The sequence below is a fragment of the Macaca thibetana genome, chromosome 3 (genome assembly GCF_024542745.1).
Source record: "Macaca thibetana thibetana isolate TM-01 chromosome 3, ASM2454274v1, whole genome shotgun sequence".
Taxonomy (NCBI): domain Eukaryota; kingdom Metazoa; phylum Chordata; class Mammalia; order Primates; family Cercopithecidae; genus Macaca; species Macaca thibetana.
The window spans coordinates 108,639,031-108,651,850 of record NC_065580.1 but is presented as its reverse complement, the minus strand read 5'-3'; the positions used below and the strand labels follow the sequence as shown (position 1 = coordinate 108,651,850).

At 42.4% G+C, this 12,820-nt stretch overlaps 2 gene segments (V, D, J or C); both read left to right on the top strand.

Moving 5' to 3' along the window:
- The window catches only part of LOC126950125 (T cell receptor gamma constant 1-like), a 57,625-nt gene that overhangs the window by 12,412 nt on the left and 32,393 nt on the right, over positions 1 to 12,820 (top strand).
- On the top strand, positions 5,542 to 7,307 carry LOC126950141 (probable non-functional T cell receptor gamma variable 10). The segment is given in 2 exon segments: positions 5,542 to 5,705; positions 5,817 to 7,307. Coding segments are annotated over 2 exon segments (381 nt in total).

Genomic DNA, 12,820 nt, shown 5'->3' with positions numbered 1-12,820 from the left:
GCCTTTGTGGGTAATTATGCGCTGACCCGGACCTACTGCCTAGCCCTGCAGAGCCAGGTCAAGACAGAATGGGCAGTGACTCAAGAAGCCATGGCTAAAGGGTCATGTTGGACACACATCTGGAAGAGTTTCCACCTCCCACCCCACCCCCACCTCGCTCCCCACCCCGCTCCCCACCAGCATTCTGCCCTAGGACCCTTCTTCTTAATGGAGGGGAAAAGGCTAAGAAAACAGAAAATCGTCTCTGTTATTGTGAACTTGCTTTAGCAGATAATATCATGGGTGGGATACCTGGAGAGGGATCAAAACCCCATGGCCCAGACTTAAGGAAATGATCAAAATGTGTAATGAGGATCATGTTTTGGAAACATGTGGCCAACATATTTTTATTCTCCAAAATAAATCATGTCACCTTTCGATCTATCTTTATTATAGCTAATCCATATTTACTACCCATGGAAAGAGATGATAGTTGCCTAGAACAAACTCACTTTTTGAATTAATTGTGAGATGCTGGGCTTGAAAATCAGGTTTAATTTTTTTTTAAAGAGTTTTCTAAAGTTGTGATTCTCTCATTTGTAGGTCAAAAGGCCACCCTGGCAAACTAAGAACACAGAATTTTATTACAGCTGCTGGATATGAAGACTCAGCATATGATATCGGTGACGTTAACACCCTCCTCAGGGAGAAGCGCTGTTCCTTCTGGCTGGGAAGTGCGAGCCGGTGAGGAGAGTGAGAGGGGTAGAGCATTACATGGAGGAACTTTCTGGTTCCCTTGCCTCTGAGGGCCTTATGCCAGAAGGGGATAGAAAGCCCAATGGAAACCCAAGATAGGCATAAGGAGAATCTGTGAGTGTCTGGCTCCTGTCAAGCTTCTCTAATATGGCCCTCGTAGAACTTCATCAAAAGTGGAAGGCATTTGCAAAGGTGAGCCCAAACCAGCACCACTTTCCACACAGGCTGTGCATGTAGGAGTCCCAGATGCTTCTCAGGGTCTCTGAGAGGATACAAAGGTACTGAGGGGGCCGGTGAGCACAGCACCTGGGATTTTGATGAGAAGCTGCAGGAAGGGAACTTTACATCCCAAGGGCATGGTGTGGAGTCAATAGTGGTAAGTTCAGTCTGGTTATTACACCAGCCAGTTCAGAGGAAGAGTGAAATCCCTGAGATCAGCAGGGCAAAGTGCTGGAAGTTGTTGAGGATGCAGAGAGTAGCAGGAAGACAACGCTAAGAACTCATTCACACACCCTGCCCCTGGGTAGCAATGTCATCCTGGGGATGACAAGGAGGAAGACAGAGAAACACAGAAAAGCCTAAGCAGGCACCACAAAGAGACCGAGCCCATCTGAAAAAGGCTGCTCTAACCTGGTGGAAACTATTTTAAGTTGGTAAGTTTAGTGTCTCCCCGCAATATCAGAATGAGCAAGAGATGACAGGTATAGGTTGTGTACATTTCCCCTCTGCATTGAATCATAGAGTGTGCATGTTCCACCGCTGTGCCCTGCTCAAAGTTAGCTGGGTGGCTGTGCCCTGCTCAAAGTCACTTGGGTGAGGGGAGCCAGTGGGAACCAAAATCCCATCTCACACCCACCCCCTGCGCACTCTGGAGCTGGGCTGCCACATGCTGGAGAAAGGTGTCTTTGTCTAATTATTCTGCCTAAGGGCATGCCTTTTGTTAATTAGTAAAAAGAACCCTTATTTGTGCTCTAGGGAGTGGGTGTCTGTTTAGGAGGTAATTCATGATAAAGCCACACAGACAAGATACAAGGCTTTAAATAAATTGAATCTATGAAGCTTCCTAACCCCATGGAAAGACAAAATTAGTTTACACAAAAATAATCATTAAAGAACTAATGAAAATAATGTTTGAATTCAGCCACCAGACAGTACATTCCAGAGCCTTGAGAAAAACTGATGGTCATGAAAAAAGTCATTCACATAAGTGACACCATGGTGTGAAGTCAAGGAGTGCAGACTCTGGAGTCAGAGGGCTTGAGTCAACCTGAGCGTCTTCAGCTTTGTCTTCTGTGTGACAGGCTCCAGCGACTGTTGTGAGGATTAGTTGAGATAATAAATACAAAATGCTGAGCATCAAGCCTGGAGCAGAGAAAGGACTCAGTAAGTACTAATTACCAGTATGTTATTTAATTTCACTTTTGTCTACATCCCCTTGTATGAAATGGTTTGGACAACTAATCAAGGAAAACCTTCCCTCAGGGACATTGCTGATATTGCAATCTTCACTAGATACACTTATCTCCACCTCCACCTCCACCTCTATCTCTTCTCTGTCTCTAGCTGTGTCTCGCTGCTGTTTAACTATCTAATTATTTGTAAATGAACTGGTGGGTTTGTTGTTGTTGCAGCCTGGCTAATGTTATCCAGATGTATCGAAACCCCAGGAGTGACATGGAACGGTAGTCCCTGCTTGAACCACTTACCTGCTTTCCTGACACCAGAAATCACACACACCTGACACTGACCTGAAGCCTCTGACCTGTCCTCGGAGGCAAAGACTGAGTAGACAAGATGCCTGGTTACCAGCAATCGTCTGCAATTTCCTCTGAGCTAATGAGATTACTTTTCTCTTTGCTCAAATTATGTGAGAATATTTTTTAAAAGAATTTAATGTGCTCTTTTGATATTTCAGGTGTTCAGTCAAAAGCCTATGTTATTCTCCATCTCTCTCTCTCTCTCTTTTCCTAGTTGGGTAATCAAAATGGCACAACCAGAAATATTTATATCTGCAACAGAAAAGAAGAATAAATGTATTCATGCACAAGTATATTATACATGTATATATGTTTGTGTATACATGTATCTATATAATTGATATATTTGGGAGAAATAAAAGGTTTCATTAAGCACACAGGTTCTAGAGTTAGACCCTCTGTTGCAAATTACTGTCCTGTCACTTAACTCCTGACAGAACAAAGTGCATACTTGGACAAAATGCCTGCTCTGTAAAAATGCCTTGGTCTTGAATAAAATGCCTGCTATGTCAAAGCTTCTATTTTCCCATCTGGAGAATGGGAACAATAATAAGAACCCTCACTTAACAGATAATGGACAAAGGTGCTTACAGCACAGAGCCTGCCACAGACAATGTCCTCAATTAATGCAAACTATTAATATTATGAAAAGTGAATATCTGTTTTCTGACAATGTTTTCAATAATATAAATTATGCCTTTGTTCCCTTTATTTGTTTGAAAAAAAAAACAATAAAAAAACAAACAAAAAAGTGTCTTTAAAGTGTCCATTTGTCTTTCTTCTAGACTACTAGTAATCCTTTCCTGTGTTTAGGGAATTTTTACCTCATGGGTTTTGGTGAATGAATGAATTCATCTGCCTCTACAGAAAAGAAAATGCCTGATGCATTTTCTCAGCCTTTATTCCAGGTAGTCAGGTAGACTGTGGACTCCAGCAATTAGACACACTCCTCACAACCTCCCCATCACACACACACACACACACACACACGGCTGCTGGAGTTGCAGGATCTGGAAGGAACTGTCTGGCAGGGATGGAGTGTGCAGGGTGCCTAGTGAGTTCCAGGGTGACTGTGGCTGCCCTAGCTGTGGCAGCACCAGGGCTCTAAGCCGGGTCCTGCAGACTGGCTCACCCTGCAGCATGGGCGCCCTCTCCTCCTTCCCATTCCCAGGACACATCCTGTGCAGGGGAAGAACGAGTCCTTCTAGTTGTAGCCACAGGTCCGTTGGTCTGCTGACCTCCACCTCCTCAACATTCAACTTCCCAGCATTGAGTATCTCATAAATGGTATTTATCAGAAAAGAGGGTGAACAGGGCAACTGCTTTAGGAGGAGCCCTCCGAGCCAGCTGCTTTCTCTCCTGTCTCCTAGGGAGAACCTAAGCTGTTAGAGTTCACACCTGTCCCACACCACACGAGTCAGAGCTGGACAAAAGTGACAGGGACAATCACTGTCCAAGGTTAAAGGAGCCCTGAGGCACCAGAAGATCTCCAAGAAGGCCACATGGAAGTCATAAAATGGAACCGAATGGAGGGGAAGAAAAGTTCCATAATGTGGGAAAATGAAGTACTAACAATATTTGACTGGTTCCCCTTGATTTAGCTGGGTTACCACTTCAAAACAGTCAGCAAAGCATTTTAACAATGAAAACTGTTGGGGAAATTAAACGGCTGGAAATGGAGGGAAACTGCATGGTGGTGCATGCCTGTAGTCCTAGCTACTCAAGAGGCTGAGGCAGGAGGATGGCTTGAGCCCAGGAATTCAAGGCTGCAGTGAACCATGATTATACCACTGCACTTCATCCTGGCCAACGTAGCAAGACCCTATCTCTGCAAAATAAAAATAAAAAATAGGGGGGAGATAAAAATGTAGTAGTAACAATAAAATCTACTAATTACTGAAAATTTACTGTATGTCAGGAGCTATACTAGGTGTACTTGGCTATTTAGTCTGTGTTATTATTGTATCCATTTTCAGATGAGAGATTTGAGACGCAAAGAGATTAAGAAGTCTGCACAGGGTGAGGCAGCCCCTGTGTGATAAAGATGAACAGTTAGACATTTTAAAATGTTTTGGTTGGGTGCCGTTGCTCACGCCTGTAATCCCAGCACTTTGGGAGGCTGAGGTGGGTGGACTGCTTGAGCTCAGAAGTTGGAGGCCAGCCTGGGCAACACGGTGAAACCCCATCTCTATAAAAAATACAAAATTAGCCAGGCATGGTGGTGTGCGCCTGTAGTCCCAGTTACTCAAGAGGCTGGGGATGAAAGGATTGCTTGAGCCTGAGAGGATGAGGCTGCAGTGAGCCATGAGTGTGCTACTGCACTCCAGGGTGGGCGACAGAGCAAGATCTTGTCTCAAAAAATACATATAAATAAAAAATTCTCCAATGACATGGGAAGTTGCCCAGAATATAAGCTGAACTGAAAGAATACAGAACACTATACATGTAAATATATCTATAGTCCATAAAATCATATTAATATTCATGTATCTACAATGAAAAAATCTACAGTCGAGCATATGATAATGCGAATAGTAGTGGGCCTTCGTGATATGACCATAGATGTTTTTATTGTTATCTTTCCCCATTGCTCTGAGTTTCTTCGACCAGCACCGTTACCAGCACGTTCTACCTATCCGCTGTGTGACTTCTGTGCCGTTACTTGATGACTCTGTGCCTCATTACCTCATCCATAAAATGAAAATTCCAAGTACCCATATTACGTGATCATTGTGAAGATTAGAAGGTGAAAATCATTTAGAAAAAAAAGGCTAGCAAATAGAAAATGCTCAGTAAGTATTTGCTATTATAAAAGTTAATGTTTATTAAATATGCAACAATTTAAAATATTATGCTGAGGAAAAGTGTTTATGAACAACTCCTAAGCAATTAGAAATCCTTCTCATTTCCATAGAAATTAGGCAATCCCCATGGCCCCCTCAAATTCGGGCAGAGAACCCCGTCGAGACTGCTAGCCTGAACTGAGATAAGCAGGGTGAGCAGGGTGGGGGCGCAGTGCTGAGCCTGCAGGCGGCACTGAAGGGCCCAAAAAACCACTTTCTTTTCTCTCCCCAATTCAGGCCACACCCTCCAGCCCCTGACCCAAGGTGTCTAGCCACCAGGTCCGCACTTTCCTGCCTTCTCCTTGGGGACACCACCCTGAAGACAGGATGTCACTGCTGGAAGCATTCGCCTTCTCGTCCTTCTGGGCACGTGAGTTGCTGTCTGAACATTTCAGTCTAGCTGCATGACCAAAATAATTCTTCAATGTTTCCCTCTTCCACTCTCAGATGTTCATTGGAAATTATCCTCTTTTACTTACAGTTGGACTTGGATTATCGAAAGTGGAGCAGTTCCAGCTATCCATTTCCACGGAAGTCAAGAAAAGTATTGACATATCTTGCAAGATAAGGAGCACAAACTTTGAAAACGATGTCATTCACTGGTACCGGCAGAAACCGAATCAGGCTTTGGAGCATCTGATCTATATTATCTCAACAAAATCCGCAGCTCATGGCAGCATGGGTAAGAGGAGTAACAAAGTGGAAGCGAGAAAGAATTCTCAAACTCTCACTTCAATCCTTACCATCAAGTCCATAGAGAAAGAAGACATGGCCATTTACTACTGTGCAGGATGGGATTACACTGTACTAGAACTGTAGAGACAACATGCACAAAATCCCCTCCCAGGGTCTGTGCCCACCACATCCTTCCCAACAGGGGCAACCACAGCCAGTCCCCAGCTGGGCTCCCAGACTCAGGCTCGCCTTCTCTGAGGCTCTTCCAGGGCTTTCCAGGAAGCTGTTATGGGTTGTGCTTACACTTTCATTCCCACCTGATCCCAGGACTCGTGCTCCAGAATCTTTATTTGACACTGTTTCTTAATGAGTTAAAGGCTTGTCTGGGGACTGAGAGAACATAGGTCGGGCCACTGTCCATCATATCACCACCTAGAGACTTCTAGTAAGTAGCAAGGTGCAGTTGAGAGAGGGATCCTTATTATGTACAGTCAAGACAACCCCCCTGCAATATAACTATCACTGGTGCCATTTACAATGAAAGAAATGAAAGCTTACAGAATTGGGGTTGCATGATCTGCCAGACGAGTCATGTCTTTGAGCTGGTCTGTGAGACCACACCGAACAGTTTAAGGGTTGTAATTCTCTAAGTAAATGCTAGGATATCTGAGATAAATTCCGGAGGGAGTAAGTGCCTTTTTTTCTGCGAGGGGTAGAGAGGAGAATTTGCCAGCATGAGATCGTCAGACTAGAGCTCCAAGTCACCCCGAGTATCGTTGGATGAGACCCTCCATGTTGGAATAACCCTTCATCTTACCTGTAAAGGAAGAGAGAATTGTATCGTGTGTGTGTGTGTGTGTGTGTGTGTGTGTAAGTTCTCTACAGTGTTCTCAATTCTTTGTATGTATTAGCTCCTTTAACCCACACTACCTATAACGTCTGCTCTGTTGTTCTTATCAAACATATCTAACTCCTGAAATAAGTGGAGTATTAGTTCATGCACTTGTCCAAATCACAGAGCTGATAAGTGGCAAGACAGCCCAGGGAGGGACCCAGGTAATCTGGTTCCTCTTGAATATGACATTAACTGCTTCTTAATCACAGGGGTATAAAAGAAAAGACACGTTGTTTCTATCCCTATGGAGGAGACAGAACTGACCATCATGAAACATTAACTGACACAAATTACTACTGTGTGCTGAAGCACGTGCCCAGGGTTCCAGTGATTAGGTGTATTCAGAGAATAAAATGCAGATAAAGTACCAATTGACTTTTCAATATAAAAACATAAGAAATTTGGGTTTTCCATATCTAGGTATGTGACAGGTACTGTTATCTATACTTCATGTTCATTATCATTATTATGTGATCGTGTAAATTTCTTAAGTCTCTGGAAGCCATTTAGGCCCTTGTAGATGTAGAACTGAGACACAAAGATTTCAAATAACTCAGCCAATGTTGGATAGGGTAAGTGGTCTAGAAGAGTGCATATTGTCACAGGTCATTAATAGTGATATTCAGATGAGCTTTTGAAGGACCTGATATATTTTTAAATATAAAATTAAAAGAACAGAATATAAAACTGTAAATGTAAAACCCATTAAAAAATGTTTAATCATGGCTGGGTGCAGTGGTTCATGCCTGTAAACCCAGCACTTTGGGAGGCCACGGCGGGCGGATCATGAGGTAAGGAGTTTGAGACTAGCCTGGCCAATATAGTAAAACCCGGTCTCTACCAAAAATACAAAAATTAGCCGGGCGTGGTGGTGCACGCCTGTGGTCCCAGCTACTCAGGAGGCTGAGGCAGGAGAATCGCTTGAATCTGGGAGGTGGAGGTTGCAGTGAACCGAGATCGCACCACTGTATTCCAGCCTGGGTGACAGAGTGAGACTCTGTCTAAAAAAAAAAAAAAAAAAAAAAATTTAACCCTGTGATTCTGTGTTAATGATCCAAACAAATATATTACTATCTACAAATGTGTAGAGAACATGCTTAAAAATAAATTCTGGTTGCTCTTATTTTCTTTATTTTAATTAATTAATTAATTAATTAATTAATGTTCTACTAGAATCTTCTCAAAATATTTTCATCATTTTGCAACATTTGGTGAGGTTTTCTTCAGTGAGGATTGGGTACTTTTCCAAGCTCCACAACTTTGTGATTTGGGACGTCATGTGTGCCACGTTGTTGTCGTCTATCAGAGGGAGATAATAATACCACTGCCTCTCAACGCTGGTGAGAAGTGTGAAGGAAGTAATGGAAGAAAATGTTTAGAACAATGTTAGCAAGTCTACAATAGATGTTTGATATAACGTTAATTTTAAAGGTTTATTATCACATGTAAAAATGAACTTTATTTAAAAACACCCCTCTCTGTGACATAGTGTTCATGAGATAGTTCCAAATTCCAAGGTGAGTCCCCACAGACCACCCTGTCGGTCCCTCCAGCAATTTCAATCAAGTTTCCTCTTGAGGCACACCCTCATTATAAGTGAAATTGGATTTCTCTGAGTTATAATCTGCATTGTGACATCCCAATTAATTATAAACCAAATACTTTACTGGATTTCAAATAGAAATGACTAGAGTTTTTAAAATGAGGCATGAATAATGCTAGTGTAAAATTTCAGTTTACCTTTTTTAAAATTGTAAAATACTGTCCATGTTTTATACTCCTGAGTCCTGAATCCCCAAAACATTAACAGAGGGATCAATTTTTATGTGAGGTAAAGAAAGCTACACGCTCATATATCTGGAACAATATTGTACAGTCTGAAAATCAAGGAGGGAACAGCTAAGTTTGAAGTAGAAGTAGTTCAACTCTAGAGCTGCCCCCATCCGGTTCCACAGCTAAGTTTGAAGCAGAATTAGTTCAACTCTAGAGCTGTCCCCATCCGGTTCCACAGACACATTCTTGTCAGGTAATGCACTCTGCACCGCGTCAGTGGTCAGGGCAGTGCTCCTGGGAACTGCTCAGCTCTGCAGTAGGCCATCAAGTCCCCAGAGGTCACCTGACCCGCCACATTTTTCTCTCTCACCAAGTCATGCCACGCTCTCTCCCCACTGACCGGGGCCAGCCAGCAACCAGGGCCCTTCTCCTGGGGATACGGTTCAGCAGACAGCAGCATGTCCCTGCTGGGAATATTCATCTTTTTCTCCCTCTGCAGCTGTGAGTTGCTCCTCAATATTTCAACATAGATGAGAGATGAAAGTAATTCCTTTTTTTCTTTTATGTTGAGACAGTCTCGATCTGTCATCCAGGCTGGAATGCCATGGCGTGATCTCAGCTCACTGCAGCCTCTGCCTCCCGGGTTCAAGCATTTCTCTGTTGTGCCTCAGCCTCCAGAGTAGCTAAGATTACAGGCATGCACCACTGCACCTAGATTATTTATTTATTTATTTATTTAGAGGCAGGGTTTTGCCATGTTGGCAAGGCTGGTCTTGAACTCCTGGCCTCAAGTGATCTGCCCTCCTTGGTCTCCCAAAGTACTGTGATGACAGGCATGAGCCACCACACCCGGCCAGATGAAAGTGTTTCATTATCACTTCCTCTTTCTATGTCCCCAGGTTCACAGGGACTTCTCTTTTCTGTTTGCAGTTGCACTTGGTAAGTTAAATTTAAAGCAATAAAAAATGTCAACTGCATTTTTGTCAACAGAGCAACAGATAAAAGTGTCTAGGTATCTTGTGTGGTGTCCACTGAAGACTATGTAAATATAGTTATACACTGGTACCAGCAGAAACTGAATCTAAATTATGAACCATCTGACATATATCACTTCAATAGAAAGTCCCAGTTCAGGTTTGGTTAGGTGAGAAAAACAACAAACTTGAGGTAAGAACAAATTTTCAAATGCCTACTTAAGTCTTTACTATAAACTTCATAGAAAAGGAAGCGGAGGCCATATATACTGCACTGCTTAGGACCCACAGCATCAGTGCCACACTGTCCCACACCACATCCTCTCTTGGGTCTCTGCCCAACCCCACATTCTTCCCATGGGAGCAAACGCTATGGACTCCTAGCTGGGCTCCCAGCCTCAACCTTGCCTTCTCTGCAGCACTTCTGGATCTTTGTAGGAAGCCACCTTGGGTTAATGTTTTAAGCAGGAAGCATGCCTGATCATGACGTTCCCCGATATTCATTGAACACTACTTCCTAATGAATTAAGGGAATGAGTGGACACAGGCTAAGGCCCCATTCCTGTCAGCATCCGGAGACTTCTATTAACTGCAAATGGCTTAGGCCAAGGAAGAGAATCGTTGTGTATCAGGAATCCCATATATCATTATTACAACACCCCTGCAACAGAACTATTATTTGCCCATTTAATAAAGAAATTAAAGCTTACAAGGTTAAAGTGACTGGTCGAAGACAAGAAGTGCATGATTTTTGTTTTTTGAAACAGGATCATGAGGCCACCCTGAATATCTAAAAATCACAGTTGTACAACAAACAGACTCTTTGAGGTGACTTTGGGGTGGAGCAAGTGTCTTTTTTCTGTAGAGAAGAAGATGGTTCCTCACTTCACACTAAGGGGTGTGGCAGTGTGATGTCATCAGAAAAGAGCCCCAGGCATCAGACTGTTAAATGAGCCATATTTTGCATTTATTAAGTCCTTTAACCTCTGGCAACCTCTGAGGTCTGTTCTGTTATGAACAGAAGTGCATTTTACTCAGGTAAGTGAGATCTATGTGTCCTAGCCACTCATCCAGGTCCCACAGCTGGTTCGTGGCAGTGTAGGATTGGACCCAGCTAATCTGGCTCCAGAGTCTGTACTCCTTAATCACAGAAGGGTGAAGAGAAGTACATTGTTCCTACTCCCATGGAGAAGACAATACTGACAACTTTTGTAAAACATTTACTGGCATAATTATTATTTTGAACCGAATCAGGTAACTAGCATTTGAGCAATTAGGAATCCTGGTTGAATAAGTGAAATAACAATAAATTATCAATTTTTTCAAAATATAAAGTGATACAAATTAGATTATTTTATGATGCCATATCTAAAATAATTAAGAAAAATGAAGAATACCTTTAATCCATGTACTTTTCCTATAGCAGTACATACTAGGCACCCCATGGAAAAATATAGATACCACCTTGCATTTGTGCCATGTGTTGTCTTATTTATTCGATAATTTCCAAGGTCAGGATAACATATTCACCCTCATCATCCCAGGAAGGTTACTGAAGGAAATAAAGGGGGTACCAGGAAAGGCTGACCTGGGGCTGGAATCAGACAATCGGTCAGTCTTTATCCTCCCATCCCGATGCACCTCAGCCTTTTGTGATCCACATCTTGTCTGTGTAATTCCTGACCATCATGTTCCCTCAGGGTAGGCCACACTTGGTTTCTCGAATCTATATGGGCCTTTACTTATTAACTTTAATATTAGCTAAAGTAGACAGTAAGATCTGAGGAAAAACACAGCGAATCTGAGACCATAAGCTGTTTTCAGACAGGGATGCATAGACGGCCTTGTGGAAATACTTGTGTCACCCTCTTCTTGTGGTTGTCTCATCTACTATTCAAAACAGCCTCAGAGAGCAGCAATGAGGTACCCACAGCCAGATACCTGTGTCAAGATCATAGAGCAGAGCTCTCCCACAGCCTTTTAGGATCAGACTAAATGGTAATAAACAAAGAAAGAGACACTGGATTCATAGTGCATTCAAATGATAGAATACTATGTAGCCTGTGAAAATGACATTTTATGCATTTATTAATAAAATTCAAACATCTTCACAATACAATGTAAAGAAAAGTTCTTGAAGTGTACAAAACCTCTTAAAATATAAATGTCTGTGTTGATGGAATAATTTTTAAAAAGCCAGAAAGGAATTATCCAAAATTTTAGAATAATTATTCCCAAGGGAATAATCATTTAAATTATTCTATGTACTTTTACTAATTTTTATATATTTTCTTAAGGGAAAAACTAAGGTTTTGTTGTAAGATATACTTAACAAAGTAATTTTCTCTTGTTTGGTAGTAATACTAAGACGATAGCGTCATTATGTATGTGTACCACTTAACCCACTTACCCGATCTGCCCAGCACTCATGGGGTACAAGAAACCCTGGAACTGCTCATAACTGTAGCAGCTCATGAAGAACCTCAAGAAACCACCTGATCTAGTACTTCTGAGAGACCTCAACAGCCCTGCCCTCCAGCCACTGACTTGAGACCGCCAGCTAATAGGGTTACCTTCTCCCTGGGGAACCAGACTGGCAGAAAGCATGCCACTGGTAGTAGCCATTATCTTCTTCTCCCTCTGGGCTTATGAGTTACCCCCTAATCATTTCAGTCTACAGAAGAGACTGAAGTCATTCTGTATTGTTACCTCTTCACATATCATTGGCTCATGGGAATTTCTCTTCCTCACTTGCAATTGGACTTGGGCATTTGAAGCAACCTGAAATATATATTTCCAGACCAACAAATAAGAGTGCCCACATATCTTGAAAGGCATCCATCCAAGGCTTTAGCAGTAAAATCATACACTCGTACTGGCAGAAACCAAACCAAAGCTTAGAATATTTATTACATGTCTTCTTGGCAATCTCTGCTCAAGATGGCTCAGGTGGGAAGACTAAGACTAAGTTTCTTAAGACTAAGAAACTTGAGGTAAGTAAAAATGTTCACACTTCCGCTTCCACTTTGAAAATAAATTTCTTAGAGAAAGATGAGGTGGTATACCACTGTGCCTGCTGGATTAGGCGCCACAGGGTTAGAGTTCTCAAGATAACCTACACTGAAACTATCTCCAGGTCTGTGCCCATCCACATCCTTCTCCGTATGG